Source organism: Jatropha curcas, chromosome 1 (assembly GCF_041381405.1).
Source record: "Jatropha curcas cultivar XTBG-Jc1 chromosome 1, XTBG_Jcur_1.0, whole genome shotgun sequence".
NCBI lineage: Eukaryota > Viridiplantae > Streptophyta > Magnoliopsida > Malpighiales > Euphorbiaceae > Jatropha > Jatropha curcas.
In genome coordinates, this window is record NC_143151.1 from 34,547,294 (window position 1) to 34,572,126 (window position 24,833).

The following is a 24,833-nucleotide window of genomic DNA, read 5'->3' on the forward strand; positions in this document are numbered from 1 at the left end:
ATTTCTAAAATTTATGAAAATGAGAAGAGCGTATAAAAAAAATCAGAATATTCATTTCTGTTTTTCATGTCTATTAAAATTAATATTCTGCAATCATCATGCTTACTGGAGGATTTTGTGTGTTTTGTGGTTATTATCAGGAGAGCTGCAAATACTAAACTGAACGCTGATTTATCCATCAGGAACAAAGTTTAGCAAAGATGGCTAATTACATTCTCATAACAACAGAGTTGCAAGCAAACCAGCAAATTTAGTGCGCTGGAGCTGCTTAACTCGAACGACATTTGGAGTCGTGCTTAGTGACTAAAAACTTTACATAATATCCACAAAATCATCAAGAAAAATCCTACGGTTCCCTGTCATTCGATCTTGATAGCAAAACAAGGACTATATAGCAGTAGCAAGGCTAAACATTCGCTACTTTTATGCATCATCCGGTTTATAAGAATATCAGTTGAATCATATTTTGGGAGCATCTCCATGCTAGCTATTGAGTAAGAGGAACACATTCAAGTTCAATCTCTAGCACCCCCCTCTCGACATTCTGGAGCCTGAGGGTTATTTCTTGCTTTACCATCCCATCTACTAAATTGATGATACCATCTGTCACTAGAGTGTTGTCCTTGCTTGCTACCCACTTACCAAGTTGCATTGGCTCATTGATTGAGGAAGTTTCATAGGCTTTGGCAGCAGAAACCAGAGGTTGAATGTCAATCTCAGCCTCACCCATAAAGTCATCAGTTGAGAAAGTATCCTTATCATAGACAAGCTGCATATAGTCCAGAACTTTTTAAGTAACATTTTTCGACCAATAAAAAGATCAAAGACTCTGCAGTAACCAAAATTTGAAGTAACTTACAAATTCAACTTACCACTTTCAGAGGAGGAATGTGTTCTGGGATCGACAACATTAGACTTTCATTCCAGACTGGATTCAGATTGTTCTTTATGACACGTGTTCTCACTGACTGCAACAAGAAATGGCAATAAAGAGCACAAATTAGCAACACAGCTCATCATAATTATAATGCTAATAAGATCACAAGAAAAATAGGCTTACTTGATGACCCAATGCAAGGATGACGTATGGATCGCTTGTTACCACATCCCTCACTGCTAAATTAGTTCCTTTGACAACATTAACCTTGATTAAGCCAACAAATTCAACCATCCCTGCCTATAAACAGAACAATTTCAAGCAAGAAATCAGATTTTTTTTCTGTGGTGAGCTTCATACAAGTCCATATTGAAGTAGGAAATGATTACCGTCATCACCATTGAGTTGCTCTTCTTTGGGTTCTTGTACTCAGCATCTTTTCTTCCCCAGCTGTTACGAAATGCATGTCCAATGCGATGCCTTGTTGCTTGCTTGTCAAAGTGTTTCTTTTCTTGAGAAGGAGGGAGAGCCTGGGAAGATGATGCAGTTCGATGGGGCCGATATGGGCAGATCATTTGTTCAGGAGAGTACACAAATTGTTGTTTCTCATATTTCTTCCTGAGTATTCAGAGAGTAAAAGGATTGTGTAAGTTGTTGAATGAAATTAAGGTATGATTAGTTGATGTGCCAACTAACATTACCTAATGAAATCAGTGCGCTCCTCTATAGTGGCATCTGGCTTTGGTTTTCTGTAATCATCTGGAAGGCAAGCTTCATATTTCTTGATTGCTACATTATTGCCACCCAATTCAATGAAACTAGCCACCTGGTCATCTGTCCACTCATCTAGCTTGATTGATAGAACCTAGCGCAGGATAGGACCAATGTTAGAGATAGGACCAACGTTAGAGCATCAGCATACCAAATCAATATAGGGAAGAGAAAAAGCAGCAAAAGGAAAAAAAAAAAAAAAAAAAAAAAAAAAAAAAAACATAACCTTTGCCGAAAACTTTTCACAGATGAGGTATATTTTCTAAAGTACATTACTGCTTACTAAGATTCAACAAATGCTCACCAAGAATACAGAATAAATAACTGAGCATATAAAAGAAACCACACCTTTGATATATGTACTCCAAGGCTTCTATGAACACCAGAACACTTGATACAAATAAATACTCCAAGGTTGAAGGACCTGACACGCATGATATACAGTCAATAATAAAACCAATCTACTGTTTGATTAAGCGAATAAAGCTAGATATGGAAGAAAAAACAAAATTTTCTTGTTCAACTTTAACGACTTACACCCATTTTGGATCTGGTGAGCCACAATCTGCACAAATCTTATTTGCATTTTGATTCAGCAGTTTCTCTAGTTTTTTTTGTGGACCTTATAAAATAAAGAAAGTTTGATTACGTAATTCCAAATAGATTAAGGAAAGAAACGATTTTTAGAACAAATAGATTTGGACAAGGAATTTTGAGGATTACCAGATTTGTGTCGTTCCTTCTTGGTCCAACTTTGTTTTTCTCCAACAAAGAAATCTTGCAGCACGTTAGCTGATCCTACAAATGGGAATTTCAAGGATCATTCAAGTTTCAGGATAAAAACTTCATAAAGTAACATCATCATTGCATTTGTTTACCATAAAACAAACCATTTAAATTAAATTTCGAAATAAGCCTTGTAATTATTATGTTGCAGGGAATAAAATTTATCTGTATATTTAAAGTTATTTGCAGAAAATTATTCATATGATAAAAGAAGATTACCATCAGAATTCTCCTGTCGCATAGACATCTCCAGCTTTCGAGGGATAACTAAAAACTTACAAATTATCAACAGCCATTCATTGCCTTCTCCTCTGCATTCAATGACCTTAATTATTACAAACCAACAGAAGAAGAGGTAACATGTTGAAGAAAGTAAGAAATGCCAACAACATTAAATTGTACGAACAATTGAAAAAGAAAAAAGAGAACAAAAATAACAGGGTCCTTACATATATATTAAAAAAGAACCCTGAATCTGTTTCCCTGCATCAAACGTGTTGGAATTCAAAGTCAATCATATTGATCTTGAAAAGAAAAAGAAAAAGGAAATGATAAAGAACAAGAATCCAAGAAAAGGTTCTCACAAGAATTTGAGAAAGAAAGACAGCCAATTCCAAAACAAAAAATTGGAATAACTATGGCTGGATGGAATTTAGTTGGATGAGAAACGGATTTTTTTTTTTGGGAAGTAAATAAAATAAAGGATTGAAAAGAGGAATGAAATGGCTATGATTAGAAGAACAGTAATGTTCTTTCCACCTGTGATTGGATTTGGATATCGTTAGTTTTCAAGTTGTCTTTTATTTTTATTTTTATTTTTTATTGTTGGAGGTTATTTTATTTTCACTGCCACCAAAGCCAAATAAACAATCAGATTTTTGGGGAATGACTTTCAGGTCGTTGGTTTACCAAAAATGCTTATTCCACGCGCTGCTTTAGCCCGTGGATGACTGTTTAATTGGATAAATATTTTATTATTGTCGAAAAAATTAATTAGGCATTTCCTTCATTTCAAAACTTCAATTTTCTTGCAAGAAATTTTTTTTTAAAAAAGGGAACAAGGACAAGGATTTCCCGGGCGCGTGGAATTGGAAATAAATGCACGTCAAGTCAAGTTTAATTTCTCCGTGTCGCACGTGTCGTTTGTTTGAGTCCGCGTTGGCTTGCCGACAACCCGAAACGTGGTTTTGGGTCCCGTTAGGAGCATACAAATACTCCGTAAAACACAGTTCCGACAGTAGGACTCGTAAAACTTAAACGCGCATTGAAATTTATTTGTTTGTTCGTTTTATATATATTGATGACAAAATTTAATTTTTTATTTTTCAAATAGTTAATTAATATACTATATGCTCTAGCTCCATGACATGACGTGTGTTTTTTTTTTTTTTTAAATACTACAAAGGAAAATTTATTATTTGGTTTTTTTTAATAATATAAAACTGTCTACTAGCATTTTTTGAAATATATTATTATATTTTACTTTCGTTATATTTTTTTAACGAGTGCCAATATTATAAAAAATAAAACTAATATTGCCAAAGTCAAATTAATATCAAATCAATGTGGTTATATTAATTGCTATTTTCTTTTTTATTTTCACTCCTTTCCAAACAGAGTGTTAAAGAAAAAAAAGATTCTGAGTCATGTTCGCAGAAAAAAATTCAAACTTGAAAGTCACGCTTGGCCTTTGAGGAGTTGAAAGGGCAGAAGAGAAGACAAAGTCGTCTTCGCGCTGTGATCGTTTAATCAAGAAAACCTATCTCTGATTATCTCTTCTTTTATACCCTTTATATTCAGAAGTTACAATGCGTCTTCTTGATTTTGAAATTTCCTCTAAAACACCATAATTCTAAGAAGATCGATCCACAAGCAATTGATTTTCTTGCTTGATTTGTCTCCATGGCTTCGCGATCTCATGTAGCATTGTCCACTGATCAGCTAGACGATTCAAACAGAGACGACAGCTTATTAGATCGCAGCAATCGACGTTATCAAAAAGAAATCAAGGTAGATATTTAATCATACAAGATCAATTGCTTTTCTTTAATTTTATGAAGCAATTTTATTGATTGAATTTCTTCTGTAGGAATCTAATTTCGAATTCGGATGGGCATTTGTTCTTATAAATCTGGTTTTGGAAATGCTGATACTGACATTCGATCAAATGGCATCGCTGCAAGAGCCTCAATATGGATTGGTGGTTTGGGGATTGTGCTTTGCGATGATGTTAGTTTGTGCATCTGAGCTGATTTATAAAGGAATAATAAAGGAAAAGCTTAGTATATTACAATGCTTGAAATCTCTGCTTCCATGTTCTTCTTCAGGTAATCAAAAGAATCCATATAGTTTCTTTGATGGTTTAATCCTACTGGGTGCCAAGATTCAGACTGCTTTTGCAAGCATTGGTTATGGCTATTTACTTCAAGGGAAAGACAATCCAATCAAAGTGTCTTTTGTATCCCTCATTTTTCTTGCATTCTTCCTATTTGCCAGATTTTTTAAGAACAGAAAAGAAGCAACCATTCTTCCAGCTTAGAGGCTTTTCTTGAACTAACTGCATTGAGAATTATACCTTGTTTGTTTGCTTCCAAATTGATTGCCATTGATATATATTATTAATTTCTATAGCTAGTTAGCAATTTGACAGAAAAAAGAAAACTCATGTAGACAAATTACTTTAATCTATAAATTTTATTGTTGCTTGCCTAGTTACCTCCATTGTTGGATTTTCTTTTTCTAAAAATCTGTTTGAATACACCATAGTGTGTCATAAAAAGGAAATAAATGAGTGAAGAAGATAACAAAGACACAAGGGAGGACGGCCAAGTGGCATTAGTCGCGAGAAACGAACGAGATATTCTATATGCGTAAAGGAAAAATGACAAGAAAGAGGAAGGGATTTGGTTTATTAGGTTTTTTTTTTTTTAACTTCTTCCTTCCAAGGATCAGATCAGAGTATCTCTCTCTGGGTTTTGCTTTGTATTTTGACAAATGCAACGTATGAACCCCACTTTTGAATTTTAGCCAAAAAGACCCCATGTACCAATGAATAGCTTGAACTTGAAGAAAAGTTTTTTCCTAAAATTATTTTTGCGTTTCTTTTACTACTTGATTTGGTTTATCTAATAGTGGGTTTTTTTTATGCATTTCATGTCAATCTCAAATCTCAAATTAAGCTAAAACTGTGCTGGGAACAATTTTTTAAATCAGAAAATATTATGGATTATATAATAGAATAATTTTCTCGTTTATTCATCAAATTCATTTGACAACCGAGAAGACTCTCTCCCTCAAACCCGAGACCTCCCACAATAAACAAATTCATTTGACAACCGAGAAGACTCTCTTCTCGAATCCGAACTCGAGACCTCCTATTAATATTTTTACACATTTGTCTTGTTACTTTATAACTTCTAGCTCAGCCACAGTATAAAGATATGTTAATATATATTTTCAAAATCAATGTTGAAAAGAAAAAACAAAACTGACCCAGCATAAAGGCGTTTCCTCAATCTCCGGTCTTTAACGCAACATAGAAAAGAAACCCCCACCCGCCTCCACGCCCCTATACAAACATCCGTTTTCCATTACTTTCTCCCACTGAAAATTCCCACTTCTCTTCACTCACTCGTTCACTGTCTCCGCCACCAATATCATCAATGGAGTCTCTAATCCTCCAGCTCCACGAAATCTCCGCCGTCAAATTCGGCAACTTTAAGCTAAAATCCGGAATCACCTCTCCTATCTACATCGACCTCCGTCTCATAATCTCTTACCCGAATCTACTCCGCCATATTTCTCAAACCCTAATCTCCTCTGTCTCATCCTCCGCCTCCTTCGACCTTATTTGCGGCGTCCCTTATACCGCTCTTCCTATTGCTACCTGCGTTTCTCTCTCTAACAATATTCCCATGGTCATGCGCCGCAAGGAGGTTAAAGACTATGGCACTGCGAAAGCCATTGAAGGAGTTTTCAAGGATGGCCAGAAGTGTCTTATTGTTGAGGATCTTGTTACTAGTGGAACCTCTGTTCTCGAGACTGCTGCTCCTTTGCGTGCTGCGGGAATGAATGTGACTGACGCTGTCGTTTTGATTGATAGAGAGCAAGGTGGGAGGGAGAATTTGGAGATGAATGGGATTAAATTGCATTCGATTATTAAGTTGAGTGAGATGGTTAGGGTTTTGCGGGAAAAAGGGAAGCTTGATGAGGAAATGGAGAAAATGGTTATGAAGTTCCTAGAAGAGAATAAGAAGGTTGCAGCACCAGCTATGGAGAAAGTTAGGGTCAAAGCTTTAAAATTTGAAGACAGAGCTAAGCTGGCAAGGAATCCAACTGGGAAAAGGTTGTTTGAAGTTATGGTTAAAAAGGAGAGTAACTTGTGTTTGGCTGCTGATGTTGGTACTGCTGCTGAGTTGCTTGACCTTGCTGAGAAGGTGAGTATTTATGTTGATGCAAATGTTTGGACCATAAATTTTTCTTCTTTATTTTTTTTAAAAAAATAACGTGGACTAATTTTTATTGTTGTTTCAATTGTAGGTTGGACCGGAGATTTGTATGTTGAAAACCCATGTGGATATATTGCCTGATTTCACTCCTGATTTTGGGTCAAAGCTTCGCTCGGTATTTCTCTAAAGTGCATAATATTTCAAAATAGTTACTTTGACACAGTCTTCTTTTTTGTTGTTATTCTTGTGAAATATATGCCATAGGGATTGCTTTTATTTGAGAAGGCATGCATACTGCTTGATAGCCTATAGAGTTATGGTTTGATCAATGTCATGACATGCTCATATTTTCTCCTGAACCCTAAGTAGGGCTAAATGACAAAAAAATAAAAAAATAAAAAATAAAACCTTACACTTTTTTGACAATTTTGATTAATTCTTTTAATTTTGTTAATTAATAGTTTGTATTTTATTTTCATAGTGATTATGGCCTTGATATGACTATGCTAATTCAGTTCAAGGCGTCATTAAAAATGATAATGTGGTCTTACACATGACAAGTGAGCCAATATGTGAGTACGTGTTACATGTAGGGCCAATATTGTCAGGTATAATGGCAATATAAACTAAATTTGAAGGGCAATCATATGAAAGTCACAATAGTTATGAAAAATACAAAACAAGGTATTGGTTTATAAACCTAAAAGAATTAAGGATTCTTTTTTGTCATTTGGCTTAAAGTTAATGCATTTACAAAATATCAAAATTCTTTTAAATCCTTAGGATAATGAGCATATTGTTACAGCCTTCATGTACAGCAACGTGGTGTTAGGATATCTTGCTTTCCTTTTCAAAACATATCTTATTAAGAACACTAGCTCCCTCTATTGGAGCTTTTGTGCTGCTCTTGTAATGCACAGCTTAAATAAACACACACTACCGGCATTATAAAGAGATGGTCTGTGGCTATACTCAGCAAAAAAGTCTCTCAACCTTTCACCTTTATTTTTAAATATATACCCTATACCTGCTGAATTCAAATTATTATTTTCAATAATTACCTTTAAAGTTTCATCTTATCTCTTCATTTTTATGATCAGTCTTGGTAACAGAGGATATTAAATAGTTGGATGCCCTTCTTTCTCTAATTATTTGGCAATTTATGGAATTTCATAACTAACTTCAAGCTCTCTGTCTCTGGTAAACTGAAGATTGCAGACAAGTACAATTTCTTAATTTTTGAAGATCGCAAGTTTGCAGATATTGGTAACACTGTGACAATGCAGTATGAGAGGTGATTTTCAAATGCCATGTTGGCCTTTTAGTATTTTCATTTTTCCTGTTGTAATTAGTATCCTTGCGCCTGCCTGATGTTTCCTGTACCTATTGGTCGCAGTGGTGTCTTCCATATATTGGATTGGGCTGATATAGTTAATGCACACATTATTTCTGGTCCTGGAATTGTGGATGGACTCAAATTGAAGGTTTGACACAGCTGCTCAACTTTTTATATCACACCTGATCCATATCTAACATTTATATGTTTTTTAACTCTGTTCAGGGTTTACCCTGTGGTAGGGGCCTGTTGCTGCTTGCAGAAATGAGCTCAGCTGGCAACTTTGCCACTGGAGACTACACAGCTGCAGCAGTAAAAATTGCTGAGCAGCATTCAGATTTTGTAATCGGCTTCATCTCAGTTAATCCAGCTTCATGGCCAGGGGCACCAGTAAATCCAGCATTTATTCAGGCAACCCCAGGAGTTCAAAAGGTTGCTGGGGGAGATTCCCTTGGCCAGCAATATAATACTCCATTTTCAGTAAGTTACATGAAGTGTTGTTCCTCGCAACTTTCTATTCTTTTTGACTGTTGGAGAGTTACTTCATTTTCCAATGATAAAAAAAAAAAGCAGAGTACGTTAAGTTTTGGCCTTAATAACCGAGGGACATTATTTTTCAGGTCATCAATGATAGGGGTAGTGACATAATCATTGTGGGCCGTGGGATTATAAAAGCAGCAAATCCTGCAGAAGAAGCCCGTGAATATCGTCTTCAAGGATGGGATGCATACTTGGCTAAATGCAACTGATGCTCCATATGCGACTCGTTGGTTTTTAAATGCTAAACTGTGTTTGGTTGTTGAACTTATGTTTAATTTTTCAACCACTTCTTGGTTGGTATACTTATACAGAACTTGATAGAAGCTTGCGAGCATATCCTTTGTAACTGCTCCGTTCCGTTCCGTTTAATTTTGACATGTATGAAGCGGAACATTTTGAAGTCAATAAGTGAAAGCTTTCTATGAGTTCCAATTGAAGAAATTATTGAATATGAATTCACAAATTTATTTCAGATGGTCAAGATTGAAGGGTGCCCCCCATTTTTGATCTTGGTTTAGTCAATCGATGATGATTCTCCAATTATTAACCAGAATAATGTTATGCTTGAAGTCTTAGTGGGCATCCAACGGTAATTAGTAATTGCTAGAATAACTTCACGACAAGACATGGCAATGCAGAGTGGATCATCTGAATTTCTATGGATAAATATTATAGTAGCAGGCATAAGAGTAATGGCTCCCACTCATGTATTTGGTGCATAGACAAGCAAAGAGAGTTTGCTTCCTACAACTCAAAAAATATATGACCGGAAGACTCATTAGACTACAAAACGAAAACCAATCTACTAGCTCTAATGGTAGAATAGAATGGAAAAAATCTCGTCACTGTTCTTTCCAAATCCGCCCAGTCACCCTAAGCTTCAATTCCTTCCGGTCTCCTCCAGAGAAGAAAAGAGCCATGTTCCGCTGGATGATGAGACCATCAAAACTGTCTCGGACCTTCCGATGGCTGTCCCTTATGCTCCTAGGTACTCCTTGCCAAATCATCTTCCTTCCATTTCCACCCACCTCTAGGCTGTAGCTATAGTTCTTCGCCTCGTTGTCATCACCCATAAACCGCAAGAATGCAATGTAGACAGGGGCCATCCCAAGCTGGAAAGCTTCAAAATGCAGACAAAAGTACTGACCAAAACAGCTAAAAACCTACAAAGAAAAAAGAAAGATTATTACAGTCATGAAATAGGCTTTGCAAAAGTTCCTAATGACTCGGTTTATACTGACTATAAAAACGCATGAAGAAAAAGGATTCCTACCAACTAGATCTACATATATCCAACAAAATCTCAGAATAAGCACAAACAAAGAAAAATACCGTTAACATCCATGTTGCATTCTCAACTTCGTGTGGATTTGATTTGACATATCGATGGTTGAAAGTACTGCCATTATGCATATCAACTTTGTGATCATCCTTCAAATGGGCCACCAGGTATGGAATATCACCAATAACTGTGCATTCTGATCCAGCATAGGGGCAGTTATATGGTCTATAGACACATTGTGATTCATGTTTTAGTTTGCTGTAGTATGGGTATATTCCCAAGCACCCAAAACTCTGATATTTACATGGAAGTTCAAGAGACGCAGCAACCTTTTCTAACGCAAGACATCTTATGTTACCGAGTTCATGCCTGCAAGTGGGGCACCTGTTGTGAACCCTGGGTTTGCAGCCGGAACATAATGTATGACCATTCGAGCACTGCAACAGGAGAGGATGTCCAGTGAAGAGAGAACAAGATTCAAGTGAAAAATTCAACATTCTTCCTATTATGTGTTTGCGCATGTGTGTACACATGCATTGCACCGATGTGTCAGTAAAAGACATCTAAACACAAGAAGAATCTAATATGTGAACTGTACAGTTGCATAAATTATTTAAAGACTGCCAAAAGTTTCAGTCATGTGCATTGGTAACCTAAATAAATACCATAAAACAAACCTGGTGAATTGGAGGATACATAGCATTTAAGCACACAGGGCACTCCAATAGCTCACGGACACTGCTAGATACAGTCACATTCGGTTTCAAAGCCATCTGAGCAGGATCATTCACACTTTCACTAACATCCATCATGTCTTCATTTTGAGGAGGATCAATAACCTCTGGCTTACTTCGCATGTCCTCGAAAAAAGGATTGCCAGATGCCATGCTAGTCTGGCCACTCTATGCAAAAAAAGGAAAAAAAAAAAAAAAAAAAGAGGAAAATCAAGATCAGAGATTAGGTGATTCAAATGCGAAGAACTAAAGATCACCTTATATTATTAATAAGAATTCATTCTCTCTGCATACTTTAAGTTTAATAAGAATTCATGAATTAAATCAAAGATACCATTGATTTTACAGTTCTGAGTTGCATAAAGCAATTAAGAGTGGACACACTTTCATAGACAAGAAACTCTCACCGCCAAATCTTGGTCTACTCTCAATCTCTTTTTCCTTATTTGTTAATGTTGATGACAAGTTGAATCCTCAATCTAGCTATACTGTTAAACACAAAATCATAAAAAAATTTATAATTTGACTCAAAGTTCAAGACAGAGCAATAAACAGGTAATCCTCCATTCAAAATCTTCAATTAATCAGATACTATAAACACATGATATAAGCAATCACAATGGGAAGTAGATATCATGCAAGAAAAGAAAAGGCAGCTGGATATGACTACATGATAGAATGACATTACTGAAAATAACAAATAGCAATAACTGAGCCCACCACTTGTAACGCAGGACACATTTTCTAAGCAATGGTTCATATTCATTTCTTGAATAGAAACATTTCAAGCTTCTATGTCTTGCACAAACACATCCTATAAAATTAACATATTTTTGTTCCTATAGGTCATCCAGATAGCCATGCCAAAAAAAAAAAAAAATGTGTGGCCTCACAGGCTGCAGCACAGAGTCGTTAAGCACCAATTGGCTAAATGAGTAGCAAGCAGTCAAAGTACAGCATACAACAACAAAATTAATCCAATCAACGTAGTAAGAGAAATCAAGTACGAGAGTAATACAAGTGAGCAAGAAAAATAATCAGCAGATTCAGCACATATAAAGGCAAAGAACTTATAGTCCAAGACATTGAAATGCAATATGGAGGAGAACGCACGTGTTTAACAAAATGAAACTAGAAATATTGTAAATGGAGATCAGCAACACAAAATTACAACGCCATTAACAAGAAGACAGAACATTAAGAAATGCAAGAGTAATTACTCGAATTCTGCAGGCCATTAGGAACACCTATACTCTTATAAACTATAGTTGGCACATAAGATCCGTTAAAAATAATCCCTTTAAACACTATGACCAAAAGTGTAAAAGAAAAGGTCTTCTCTTTCTCAATCAAAGAAGATGAAGAAAACATGGGGAATATTAATCAAAATAAACCCTAAAACAAGCAAGCCCACATGCAAATCTAAAGCAAATCGACAGTGGATCTAGAATATTCCAAAAGTAAACTCACATCAAAAAAGGAAACTTTGTGACAAAAACCAATCACAAAAATGGGAAACCCAGAAAAATCTGTATAAAAACAAGTAAAAAAAATTGCCATTTAACAAAAGATGTACCTGTGCACAAAGTTTTGAATCAAAACCCCATTGAAGAAGATATAGAAAGACAAACCCTAGTAATGAGAGACAAAATGAAAGAGGAGAAATTTGGTTTATGGTCGTCTATTAAATGATACTGCAATAAATAACAACAGACAGGAAATGCGCGTAACTATACATAAAGACAGACAGAGAGAGATATAGAATTCAAATTAAAGTCTTTAAAGAGAGAGAGGAGCGTGTATATAGAGAGAGGAGAAGGGGTTAGGAGAGAGAAATTTCTCGAGAAAATACAAAAAGGAAAGGTTAAGTTGAAGTGGGGCCCTATACCCGAGTATTGTTTTTGTTTCCCTTCTTATATCCTAAAAAATCCCGGTGTTTTTCTTAGTTACCAATCAAATCCCAGAAAGTTAGAGAAAAAGAGGGTAATATATTTCTATTTCAGGTTTCAGCCTTTGAACAGTAAGAAAGCCCAAGTCTATGTAATGCTAGTACTGGCGAGAAAGAGTGACAGAGAAATGAGCAACGGACCGGAAATACTGGGATGGTATGTATTACTCGTCTTTGGTGGACACGGTCTCAGCAGACTTTGCCATAGTCTTCAATGCGCGTGGACTTCACTCTTCTAATCTGGATTATCTGTATATTTTTACCAGTTTTTCAGCGTTTGAAGCCTATTTAAAACAAAGATTATACTTTTCTTGGAATAACTACAAATATTAGTTACCAACTATTAAATTGTTGAAAATTCTTATCATTAGAAAAAGATTTAAATTCCGAGACTTCGAAAAATCAAAACAGGACACTGGAATAAATGATTTCCTGGAAAGGGGCATCGAGTTTGAAGTTTCAGGACCCAAGTCTCTTACATTTGTGTTGCCAATGCAAGAAATCGTTAAGAAATCACTTTTTAAGGTTGTTTATAAGTGCCTAAGCCTATTAATTTATTCTAGGCAGCTTTGAACTTTCTCCTTCTCATGCTTCTGTTTCTTTACTTTTGTTATGCTTTTCAGATAACTTATTTAAATACTTATCTTTGTTTCCTTGGAGCAATTTCTCGGTTTTTAAAGTAATGTGATACTCTGATAAGGATGTCCTACACTTACAGTTCAAATTTTGAACTGTAAGTTTGAGTTTGAATCCAATTTATGGATATGTATTTAAATTTGTATTTGAAAATTAGATGGCCTTTATCATTGTTAAATATATATATATATATATATATATATATATATATATATATATATATATATATAATACTGTTACAGTTACAGGTACACCATCATACGATTTTTTGACAACTCCATTGTTGAATGATATAATTATTAAGCAAATGAGAAGATTTTCCCTCACATGGTCTTATCATTGGCAAATGCCAATCCTTACTTTTTCAGTTTCAATATTGCCTCATTTCCTCTAATTATGTACACATCTCTATCTGTCGGAAAAAAAATCATCTTCACCACTAAAATCGCTGACTATGTTAAGGCCTATCCTAGTTGTAGGCCTATTTCATGCCAGGCCCAGACCAAGAGTCCTAGTCTAGCCCAATCCAAATGAGCACAACCCGCCCAACGGCCCAGCACAGCCCAATTAATGCACATCCTACCAACGATTAAAGACTACATGCTAAATACTATTACTGAAATTACACTTACTAGTAAATTGATAAAAAGAAAAGAGGTTCGGATCGGGTAATCCATATTACTATCCAGACGATCCGATTAAGCGTGCAACCCATAAGACAAAACCATTTTCCACTCGAACAAAACTCGAAAGAAGGAGAAAGAAAAAACCCATGAAGCCTAAACCACAAGACGAGGATTCACCGTGAAGCTCTTCTCTTCAACACTCTGTGCATCGCGTCGGTGAAGCAAAAACCTTCGTCTTCCATTCACATGTTTCTTTGATCTCGCCTGTAGGTCTGTTTCTCTTTGCTTCTTTATTTTTACAGTCACACCACTTCTTCTCTAATTTCTATCTTTTAGTTTTTCCCTTATTTGAATTTAATTTTTAGCTTGGTCGATTCATTTCTGGTGAAATTCGCTCTGAGTAAAAGTTACCGCCGGAATTTTGGTTTTTATGTATTCTGTTTGGTTGGCTAGGAAACTAAAGGAACTTTGAGAAATATTGCTGTTATTTGTTCTTGCGATTATTTTCTTAGCAATCTTAGTGCAGTATAATTGAAGTTGTATTCATAATAGCAGCATTTTGGGGGAATCATGCCTGACGTGCAAGCTCTCGTCAATGATTTTCTTAACAAGCTTAAGAAGCGGTGAATTCCTTTTCTCTCTCTATATATATATGGTGATTTATTGATTTTTTTTTATGTTAATGCGTGACTTCATTTTTGTTTTGTTTCGTTTTCTGCAGTAAGATTGAGGGCTCGCAGGCCACAGCAAGGCAGACAGCAGAACTTTTACGGTCTGTAATTTCACAGCAGCGAGTGCCTTACACCAACCAGGCAGGAGCCTTGATTGATGCTGTTAAGGCTGTTGGAGAGCGGCTAATTGCTGCAAATCCTGTCGGTATGGATGTAAATTAGTTTAAATGGATAATTGTAATGTTATATTGATCATTTACTACATGGTATTTAGTTTATTGACTCATTTATTATTTGCAAATCCTGCATTTGATTAACTTTGGGAATTCAATGAAAATCCCCATTTAATGAAGCAATGGCAGATATGTGAAGATAGCTTTGTATAACTTTACTAGAAAAACTTTATAAAATTTTTGTATTGGTTGTCAGTGCTTGAAACAATATTTTGTCTTCTCCATATTACTATATCTATAGAATCAATAATATTCTATGAGTAACTACTGAACTCAATCACTGCTGCCATTGAGGTCTATCCTGGCTGAGGTTTTTGTAGATTATCCAAAATTACTTTGTAGTATGATCATCATTATCTCAGTTCTTTATTAGAACTTGTTAACACTCTTGTTTTGCTATTGAAACAATTTTGTTTGCTTATGTTGCATTGGAACCAATATCCTTGGACTCAACCCAACAGAGATCCAATTCTGAACTAGTTGTGGATAGCTAAAGTTATAACTCTATCCCTTCAGCTTTGTTTAGGTCTGAATTTTCAATTAACCATTCTGATACAAAATTATTTTTATCTTATTGGATACCATTATTATTTTATATCTCGTCTTGTTGGCTTTTCTTTTATTTCATCCACTTTTAAGCACTGCATCCATGAGCCTTTTGCATCTACAGGTATATCGGCGAATCAATCCAGACAATTTTTCTTCAATTTATTTTGGACGAGTTCCTCTTTTTTTACCTATTAATCCACTCAGTTTTTGATGTCCTTTTTCTGCTTTTGCACATCCATCTAAAATTTATTATCTTAGATTCCTTCTTGTTCTTGAAGATAGGAACTATAGAATTGCAGATGTCAGTTACTTACAAATAGACACAGAGTGTGGAAATAAACAAGAAAAAGCTGTGCACAGGAGCCTTTTGAGGGCTTATTTTAGTCAAATGGAATTGATAAACTTTGAAGCTATGCTTTGGAATATTTCTTATCTCAGGAATTATTTTCTCCAAGATGGTTTGCATTTTATGCCCATTGTTGTAAGAGCTACTGATGCTTGTATGTTCTGTTTATTGATATTTACATTATATAAACACATTGCAGAGCTGGCTGTGGGTAATATAGTGAGGCGTGTTTTGCACATTATTAGGGAGGAGGATCTTTCTCTGACAACAGCTGCTATTGCGGGGCTGAACTTATCTGCTGTAAGCGATGATGATGATGATGGTGAACGAGATGATCACCCAGTTTTGTCAGCTGCTGCTGTTGCTGCTGCTGCAAGAAGTACTTTGCGTCCACCTTCATTGCAGACGCTGCTGGAGGATGTGCCTGACTCAGCAGCTGTTCCTCATACTTCTTCATCTGGAGGTGATTCTGAAGGAAAAAGCAAATGTAAGATCCTCATTTTATGCTGCTTTAAATTTGTTGTACACAGCATCATATATAATACTGTAGTTCGATGATTCTGCTCATTGGATTGGAATATTTGATTCCATTTTTCTTTGGACCTAGTTAGTACTACATTTATTTGTAATGAAAATTGGCGAAAGTTGTGGTGGTGATAGTAGTAGCATTGAATGTTGTTAGAAGTTTTATGTTAACCTCAAATGCCTTTTACCTCTTTTTTTACTTCTATTTTTTTGAGAAGAGGTAATATCTAGCAATTTGTCATTTAAGGTTTTATTTGCCATAACAGCTGCTGATAAAAGTTCAAGAACTCGAAAGCTGAAACATGATGTCATTGAAGCGGTTAATGAGCTTATACAAGACATTGCTACTTGTCATGAACAGATTGCTGAGCAAGCAGTGGAACATATCCATCAAAAGTAAATTTTCCTTCCTGGCCTATGACACAAGTATTTTGTCCTCACAGATTCATGCTTTATTCATATTTGATTGTTGCATATGATGGTTTTAGGGTGTAAAATATCTGCTCTTATTTCTACATTTATGTGAAAGCAAATGCTTATCTGCTTTGCGTTGGGTAGTGCAAAATTTAAGCATTATATATAGTTACCATTTGTTAGTTATTACTGATTCGATTCTTAAATACATCTGCAGCGAGTTAATATTAACGTTAGGCAGTTCAAAAACAGTATTGGAATTCCTTTGTGCTGCAAAGGAGAAGAAAAGATCATTCCGGGTATTTGTTGCAGAGGGTGCTCCGAGGTCTGTACAGATGGTTATCTTTCTTTGCTGTACAAAAAAAAAAAAAAAAAAAAAAAAAAAAAAATCTTTTTTGTGGTGTGAAATTATGGAATGCTCTTTTGTATGAATGTTTTCACAACTTTGGTATTCAATTAGGTATCGAGGGCATCTTCTTGCCAAAGAATTGGTTGCAAGGGGTTTACAGACTACTTTGATAACTGACTCTGCAGTTTTTGCCATGATTTCTCGAGTGAATATGGTATATCAGAAAAGAATTTTGTTTCCTTAACTTTATTTCTTGCCATGCGTTGGTGGACTGTTCCTTGTTCATTTTGAAAATTTTGCTGTGAAGGTTATAGTTGGAGCTCATGCTGTCATGGCCAATGGTGGTGTTATAGCCCCTGTTGGACTGAATATGGTAGCTCTTGCAGCTCAAAAACACGCTGTGCCGTTTGTTGTGCTTGCTGGAAGTCACAAGGTAAGTTAATTTTAACAACTTTCTTGAAATTTTGTCTTTGAGAAAGCTCCATCCTTGAATTGCTTGCTTCGTTTGCTCTCAAGTGGATTTAAGATGTTGATACTGGTAACTGCTCAGGCTTTTGGTTGGGGATGGCCAATAAAATGGATAAATAGGACCTCAAAGATTCTGTTCTTCAATTTTAATCATTGTCAGAGCATTCTTTTGTCTGTGCGCTTACTCATGTATATTTAGCTAGGGCATGCCTCAGCAACTTGGGCCAATCTGAGGCTAAGCCTAAGGTTCAATTGCTTTTTCATGCCAATCTTTCTGTTAAACGAAGCCCAACTCAACCAGGACCCAATCAAATAATTTAGCCAGCTTCACAGTAGTTTGACAAGTTTGGACTTTTCTAATGTTTGGATTGGGCCAAGATACTGGGCCCTAGTTCAAAATATAGGACAGTCTTAGCCCAATATATGCCTTAGTGAACTTAAAACTCATAGTAACTGACCTCTTAATTCAATGCTGCAACTGTACTTGAGAAAGCCGGTGTTTCAATTTCTTCCAATACTTCTAACATGTCCAATTTTTTACATTGCAGCTGTGCCCCTTGTATCCGCACAATCCTGAGGTCTTACTTAATGAATTGAGATCCCCATCTGAGCTGCTGGATTTTGGAGAATTCTCAGATTGCTTGGATTTTGGGGTTGGCACTGGTTCTCCTCTTCTTCAGGTTATCAACCCAACATTTGACTATGTGCCACCGAAGCTTGTTAGTCTGTTCATTACTGACACGTAAGTTCTACTACTTTTAGGGATTTCATGAAACTCTAGAGGTTCCATTATTCTGGTTTTAGGCACTTCTATTGTACGATATAAAATGTTTGATGTATACCTATACATAACACATGGATATTTGAATGAATCGTACAATCACAAATTTTTGGTGCAGCTACTAACTCAAATTGCTTTACAGTGGAGGGCATAATCCGTCATATATGTATAGGCTCATTGCCGATTATTACTCTGCTGATGATTTGGTGGTGCAACGAAGACATGCTTCTGGAAATTGAGTTGTAGTTCCCATTGGTTTACTTGGATACTTAGTAAGTATTTCTTTCTTAATTCCTCTTCTTTCATTTTTTTTTTTCACTTTTTATTTAGTGTTTTTGGTGTGTATATCCTTTTTTTTTTCCTTTAAAGTTGCATAAGTTGATGATGTTGTCAATTTTTTTATAGTTCGTCTCCATTTTGTATATCTAGATTTTCTTCTTTGTTTCAGAAGCTTTGGAACTTGCAAACTATTTAGATTGTATCATTTGGTTCTGCATATCGTATGTACTTTTGCAATTGTAACAGCTGTTATATTGACGTCTTTTTCTTTTTTATTACACTCAGCAGGAATTTTCCAAGCAAGAGGACGGGGAGATTAGAGATTTAGCTCAGTTTATGGTACTGTTAACCTCCACAAGTGAGAATGGAAAGGTTACTAGGAGATGGGCCAGGGTATGGCCATTTTTGTGATTGTCACAATAGAAACAATGAAATAGATAAAGTGATGTTTGTAACTCTGAGTTAGAAGCTTTGTACGTTGTGACAAAACCATGCACTGACCAATCAGCCACTGTTGTATTTGATTTTTTTTATTTTTCCCCCGCAAATTTGATGGCAGTTGACAGTTGCTTTCTAGTGGGGACTTTTGAAGTCCGAGCGTTTTGTCGCAGCAGCATAAGATAAAAGCAAGAAAATTTTTTATTTCCAACTGAATATATATTCTGCTACCGTCATGCGTCATTTAACAATTTTTTTTAGCTTCAGATATCTTCAACTGTTCAAAGGATCTTTGAATCAGGTAATCAATAACACACTATGAAATCTAAATTCCCAATATTGCACATAATAGGACCAATTTTTCTGCAAAGAAATCCTGAACATCATACCAATTAAATCACTTTAACTTGAAAAATAAATACAACAATGGGAATTGAGAAATAAAAAAAAATTAAAAAAAAAAAAAGCAAGCTAGTTTTATTATGTTACAATCTAGCTCATAATGACAAATATCATTTATGTTCTACATCAAACCAGAAATAAACATAAGCTCGAGAATAGATTACTCGAACTCGATGCAAGGCAAGGTCCCCTTTCGTAAGGACAGCCTTAGCACCTCCTTCTATCCGAGTTTGAGAAACATGCACACCATCACCATCAGTCTTGACAGAGGAAGAGAAAATTTCATTCTCCCCAGCTGTACTCACAATCGGGCACGAGAGATAGTCCAAAGGGTTTGACTCACATTGAAGTATGCAGCCATCTATGGTTAGTCTTCCACTTCTATGAAGCAAGCAGCAACCAAGCTCCGTCTTAACTGTTAGATTTGCTAATTTGCAAGTCGACAAGAACTCCAATGCACTGCTCAAATAATAATAATAATAATAAATAAATAAATAAATAAATAAATAAATAAATAACAGAACATAACAAATTTTGTCTAGTGATTGAAATATATGGAACAGTGACCTCAAAGAGTCCACTCTAAAATGTTGGATAAAATGGTTAGGGCATTGAAAACAGTTAAGTTTCAAACCAAGGGGAGTCAAAACAAAAGGCACACCTCAATCCATATAATAGAATATGATATTGATGGGAACTTTTCATAATAACAATTAAAGGAAATGAATTAATCAATCTCCGAGTTTTATCTGTGACATACACGACTGAGCACCACACAAGATCAGAGGCCTAAATGAACCATCCTTCATTTTTTGGTACATTCGAATGGTCAAAAATCATCATTTACTTTCACTTTATGCCATTGAAATTCAACAGTACAGAGAAATCTTTTAACATTTTAATAGTCAACTCTCACAAAAATCACCATACATAAGCAAACATAATCCATAAACTGCATACCTGTCTGAACCTCGAGAACACAAGAGTGTTGTTTGATCAGGAAGCTCTCCTCCACCAATCTATACAAAGAAATTGAGATAGAAAATGCACAGCGGGTAGAATTAACAACTACCAAAATTAAGCAAGAAACCAAAGATGATAATGACCATCCTCATATGACTAAGGGTTTAATTTTATTCTGATACCAAAAAACAAAACAACACCAATTCCAAAACTCTGATGCATAGATAGCTAATTAGCTTCTTTATTCATTCTTATTGCAATAATATGAAATTCTTAACTGAGATCCCCACTATAGTTAAACCAGAATCTACTTAAAAGAGAAAAGGATAATGGGGTGAGGCGAGGGTGGTGCAGACTATTAAAAAAAAATATGCCTAGAGAGTATAGATCATTAGCACATACCAGGCAAAGTGGTTTATTTATTTGAATATTGGAGGCAACATGATTGCCACCTGCTGAGATAAGAATGGTGTCACCAGGTCTAAAATGAGCACTTTCATGATTAGTGTTTCCATCCCACCTTCTAAACTAAAAAATCACATGCAGCAAGATGTCAATATACATACCTAGCTGCAGAGACAGCCATCTCAATGCTAGGGTAAACTCCAGGTTCTGATAAGTCTTTGACAGCCCGATCTACTCGGAGCCATAATCGAGGGTGACATGCCAAGTAGTGCCATCTGTGGCAAACGAGGGCTGTGTTATACCGATCTGCAAACTCAATAGCAGATGTGAAATCGAGCGCACAAATATATCTTAAATGTATTTTTGTGATACAAGCTTTACAATGACAATTAATATTATATGGACATTTTCTATTAAAGATCACCAAAAGGACACTTAAGTAAGACAATCAACACAAAGAGGAAATGTGAATATATTGAATTGACGATATTAAACAGGAGACACACAAGTAGATTAACTAAATAGAACCACTTGGTTGCATGCGCACCTAAGAACATTTAAGTTAATAATAATGTACCATTTTCAATGTGTCTTCTCCCCCACAAATTAACAATTTAGCATTCTTATTCGATCTAAAATTTTCCGCATAAAACTACGTTCACAAACAAATTTTCTTCAGTATTTGAACCATAGAAATTTAAGTGAAAAATAAAATCCAACTAAAACAATCGACTCCCTTAATTGCTCCTCTCTCTTTTTCAGAAGCTGCAGTTCGTTTCCTACATCCATCACGTTCAAAGCTTCTATCTTTTTTTACCCTATAATTAGGTAAACAGGACTTTAAAATGAGAACTCCAAACGCCTAAAAAACCAATCTTGCATGAGTGAGCCGACAAAGCAAAAATTAGAGCTTCACAGTATCAACCCTAATAACTCGGGCTGAACAAATCAGAGCGAAATCGATTCATATTTCAGTTCAATAAGGTTCCATACATAAACAAAAACACAAAGCACAACAAACACATAAGAGTGAAAGAAAGGGAAACCTGGAATAGGAGATAAGAAACTGAAGATGTGCATAAGGCAACCATCATCAAGAGTGTTTATCAGAGAAGAATTCGACGACGAAGCTGGCTTCTTTTGCTTCCACTTCCTTTTCACTTCCTCTTCCATGGACTCCACCGCGATAATTTCAGCGATTTATCATAGAAATACCATTTCCGGAAATTGATGGTGTGATACAACCTCTACATCAACCGGTATTTTGACCTAAGCATGGGCTGAAGGCCTCGAGGCCCGCTGTAGTGAAACCGGCCCATAACAGACATGGTCATGGAACGACTTGACGTTTTCGAACTGTCAATTTTATTTTTCACTTCAAGGAGTGAGTCAAAGGCTATTTTATAATCATTGACAGACGATTCTGATTTTGTCCCTCTGCCATTGAAAAGACACGCATCGCGTGTTTGACAGAGAATGGAGATTGACGGCGGTTTTGGTTTGGTGGAAGGCGACGGCGGAACCCAATGCATAACGCAGTTTGTTGACCATGGCAGCATAGAGAGTCATAGGTATTACCTCTCTCGCAGGACTGTTCTGGAAATGCTAAGAGATCGAGGCTATGACGTGGCCGACTCAGAGCTTGCTGGGTCACTCACTCAGTTCCGAGCCGAGTTCGGCGACAAACCCGAACTCCAACGCCTCCGTATCTCCGTCTCTCTCCGCACCAATCCTTACAAAAAGGTTGATCGTTATTTTTAATAATATTTAGGTGATCACGTGTATAATATGTTTATTATGAGAATAATAATAATAATTTATTATTATATGTAGCAGATGTTGGTAATCTTCATGGGGACAGAGGACATAAAAAAGGCAACTATTCGTTGTGTACTGGCTCAGATTGTGAACAGAGAAAGTTTAAATGGGTTAATGCTGATCTTGCAAAGCAAAATGAACCATCATGCCCGGAAAGAGATGGCTAAATTCCCATCTAAAGTTGAGATTTTTCAAGTGAGTGTCCAGTTTTTATAATAAATTTCAATGTTCAATTTCTGGCTGTTGCTTTTGTGAAGATGAGAATTTGGTAGCTCATGTTTATTTGGGCTTAATGAAGTTTTTAAGGCCAAGCTAGTGGTTAAGGTGCAATTGTTCTGTTTCTTGGAAGCTAGGCTTCCCTCTTTTTCAATATATTGATGATATTTGTAGGTTGATTCCTGTGGTTGTTGGATAACTTACTAGCAGCTTTTGATTGATGTTATGGCTAATGATGAATTGATAAGTAGCAGTAATATTAATAACAGTCCTCGGTTCTTCGGTTGTCACTAGACATTTTTATATTCCAAAGTAAAAAATTCTCTCTCTATTGTCATTTCATCCTTAACTCTTAAGCTTTTTCATGGGGGATGTGAGTTAAAAAGGTTTACTGTTGAAGCTTTTTAGTCTTAACAATTCCTTCAATGATTTGCTCTGTGTGTAGATCACTGACTTACTGATGAACATAACCAAGCACGTTATAGTGCCAAGGCATGAGATATTGACTATTCAGCAGAAGGAACAGCTTTTGAACAAGTACAAAGCTGAAGACAAGCAGGTAAAATATTTAAATATTTGTGTTTTCTCCTAACAGTGAAGTACTTTTTGTTTCATTTGCCAACGTTGACATCTATGTGTCCATTTGCCTACACAGTCATTTTGTATTATATTGATAACCCTCCTTGATATAAAAGTAGTATCTTAAGTCTATCTTCATCTTGACGGGTTATAGTGGACTTGGCAAGAGCATAAAAACCCACTATAAATTTATCGTGTGTGGGAATTGAGACTAAGAATGAACTATTTGGAGTTGGCCACAATGCACTTCTATTTCAAAATTTTTAATTTTTTTATGTAGATTAGTAAAATAAGAGAAGGGAATGGAATTATTAGGCTAGGGATGGGTCAAGAGAATCAGCAATTCTGGTCAGTACTGAGGTTCAAGTAAGACCTAAGTAATTATTAGTTCTGCTTGTCAGCAAAAATGGACAATTTCATAACCTAAACCCTCGGTGCTGACAGAGAGAACTCATCACATTACATTTGTTTCTTTGTTGGCAAGGGAAAAAGCATTTGCACACACATATGAGCACTTCAGAGTTGTAACACCTTGCTCTGTTATCACATGCAACTCTAATGTCAAAATTATTCCTTGGAATAATATTATGTAGTAACTATATTGAAAACTAGAAATTTAGATGCAACATTTAGACTGGCTTGTATGTAATCAAAGGAAAAAAATAAGCGACCATAGCTTTCTATTATCAGTTTCATCATCTTACTGCATATGAGAGCTTGATCTAGCTAAAGAACATAATTTGACAGTTTTCTTCTTCTTCTTCTTGTCTTTCTCCTTTCCAGTTGCCTAGGATGCTTGAAACTGATGCTATTGCGCGATACTACAGATTGGAGAAGGGGCAGGTGGTGAAAATTACTTACAGCGGTGGACTTGTTGATTCACTTGACACGTACCGCTGCGTTACTTGATACTCTTATGTTGTACTTTTGCAGCAACAGCATTTTACCATCCATTATTGCCAAACTGTGATTTAGATTTCCTTGATTATGTGTATTTGTCTTCATTAATCGGCACAATGATATGCACTATGGAAGCTAAGTTTGCAGGATTGAGTATCTCAATAGTAAAATTAGTACTTATCTTTTTCTAATTGCACCCAAATGTTACTTTTAGATTATACCGTGCATGAAATTTTCTAGTTTTATGTTACGTGATTCTGCACTGACCTGGATTTTGATCACCATAATGTGTTAGGCCTAGGTACCACTTGACTCTGTTCTGATACCACTTATTAGGGTCCGGCAATAAAATTACGAGAATAATTACAGAGCGGAATAATAAAAATTGTGACACACAGAAATTTAAGTGGTTCACCCTTAACTGTTTAGGGTTACGTCTACGGGACAAGCTCTGAATAATTCTTCCACTACTAAAAAATAGTAGGTATACAAAGAGAGTAATACAAAAAAAAT

At 35.8% G+C, this 24,833-nt stretch overlaps 6 protein-coding genes across 19 annotated transcripts; 3 read left to right on the forward strand and 3 right to left on the reverse strand.

Moving 5' to 3' along the window:
- Positions 1-190: 190 nt before the first annotated feature.
- On the reverse strand, positions 191-3,223 carry LOC105631217 (Calcium-dependent ARF-type GTPase activating protein family). 7 transcript variants are annotated; one of them, XM_037640718.2, is made up of 11 exons: positions 3,019-3,223; positions 2,884-2,917; positions 2,654-2,745; positions 2,372-2,446; positions 2,186-2,270; positions 1,997-2,072; positions 1,579-1,742; positions 1,276-1,495; positions 1,061-1,177; positions 873-968; positions 191-769 (listed from the first exon to the last, which is right to left on the reverse strand). In XM_037640718.2, exons 3-11 carry the CDS (start codon positions 2,679-2,681, stop codon positions 488-490), a joined length of 1,143 nt encoding a protein of 380 aa, XP_037496646.1. In that variant the 5' UTR covers positions 2,682-2,745; positions 2,884-2,917; positions 3,019-3,223; the 3' UTR covers positions 191-487. The 7 variants fall into 7 exon arrangements, with proteins under 7 accessions (XP_037496646.1, XP_012068646.1, XP_012068643.1 ...); XM_012213256.4 differs by having other exon boundaries at positions 1,267-1,495; positions 2,372-2,440; positions 3,019-3,222; XM_012213253.4 differs by having other exon boundaries at positions 1,267-1,495; positions 3,019-3,222.
- Positions 3,224-4,984: 1,761 nt separating this feature from the next.
- Positions 4,985-9,230, forward strand: LOC105631215 (uridine 5'-monophosphate synthase / UMP synthase (PYRE-F) (UMPS)). The gene is made up of 6 exons (XM_012213251.4): positions 4,985-6,870; positions 6,974-7,057; positions 8,094-8,176; positions 8,279-8,366; positions 8,444-8,698; positions 8,839-9,230. Exons 1-6 carry the CDS (start codon positions 6,097-6,099, stop codon positions 8,965-8,967), a joined length of 1,413 nt encoding a protein of 470 aa, XP_012068641.1. The 5' UTR covers positions 4,985-6,096; the 3' UTR covers positions 8,968-9,230.
- A 155-nt stretch (positions 9,231-9,385) lies between these two features.
- On the reverse strand, positions 9,386-12,848 carry LOC105631213 (E3 ubiquitin-protein ligase DIS1). Of its 4 annotated transcripts, none has more exons than XM_012213246.3 (5): positions 12,351-12,848; positions 11,109-11,262; positions 10,718-10,942; positions 10,091-10,477; positions 9,386-9,921 (listed from the first exon to the last, which is right to left on the reverse strand). In XM_012213246.3, exons 2-5 carry the CDS (start codon positions 11,133-11,135, stop codon positions 9,601-9,603), a joined length of 960 nt encoding a protein of 319 aa, XP_012068636.1. In that variant the 5' UTR covers positions 11,136-11,262; positions 12,351-12,848; the 3' UTR covers positions 9,386-9,600. The 4 variants fall into 4 exon arrangements, with proteins under 4 accessions (XP_012068636.1, XP_012068638.1, XP_012068639.1 ...); XM_012213248.3 differs by having other exon boundaries at positions 11,182-11,262; positions 12,351-12,847; XM_012213249.4 differs by lacking the exon at positions 12,351-12,848 and adding an exon at positions 11,995-12,309 and having other exon boundaries at positions 11,182-11,262.
- Positions 12,849-14,077: 1,229 nt separating this feature from the next.
- LOC105631212 (NagB/RpiA/CoA transferase-like superfamily protein) lies at positions 14,078-19,248 on the forward strand. Of its 5 annotated transcripts, none has more exons than XM_012213244.4 (11): positions 14,078-14,254; positions 14,537-14,607; positions 14,706-14,860; positions 15,983-16,270; positions 16,575-16,704; positions 16,940-17,047; positions 17,183-17,285; positions 17,379-17,504; positions 18,088-18,281; positions 18,463-18,592; positions 18,885-19,248. In XM_012213244.4, the coding sequence occupies exons 2-10, from the start codon at positions 14,555-14,557 to the stop codon at positions 18,557-18,559; spliced, it is 1,254 nt and encodes a 417-aa protein (XP_012068634.1). In that variant the 5' UTR covers positions 14,078-14,254; positions 14,537-14,554; the 3' UTR covers positions 18,560-18,592; positions 18,885-19,248. The 5 variants fall into 5 exon arrangements, with proteins under 5 accessions (XP_012068634.1, XP_012068633.1, XP_012068635.1 ...); XM_012213243.4 differs by having other exon boundaries at positions 14,540-14,607; XM_012213245.4 differs by having other exon boundaries at positions 14,540-14,607; positions 18,888-19,248.
- Positions 19,249-19,414: 166 nt separating this feature from the next.
- On the reverse strand, positions 19,415-22,056 carry SKIP5 (SKP1/ASK-interacting protein 5). The gene is made up of 5 exons (XM_012213242.4): positions 21,854-22,056; positions 20,969-21,113; positions 20,805-20,883; positions 20,400-20,458; positions 19,415-19,898 (listed from the first exon to the last, which is right to left on the reverse strand). The coding sequence occupies exons 1-5, from the start codon at positions 21,978-21,980 to the stop codon at positions 19,550-19,552; spliced, it is 759 nt and encodes a 252-aa protein (XP_012068632.1). The 5' UTR covers positions 21,981-22,056; the 3' UTR covers positions 19,415-19,549.
- A 155-nt stretch (positions 22,057-22,211) lies between these two features.
- Positions 22,212-24,511, forward strand: RPB5E (RNA polymerase II fifth largest subunit, E). Its single transcript, XM_012213240.4, has 4 exons — positions 22,212-22,550; positions 22,644-22,820; positions 23,287-23,400; positions 24,204-24,511. Exons 1-4 carry the CDS (start codon positions 22,284-22,286, stop codon positions 24,327-24,329), a joined length of 684 nt encoding a protein of 227 aa, XP_012068630.1. The 5' UTR covers positions 22,212-22,283; the 3' UTR covers positions 24,330-24,511.
- Positions 24,512-24,833: the final 322 nt, after the last annotated feature.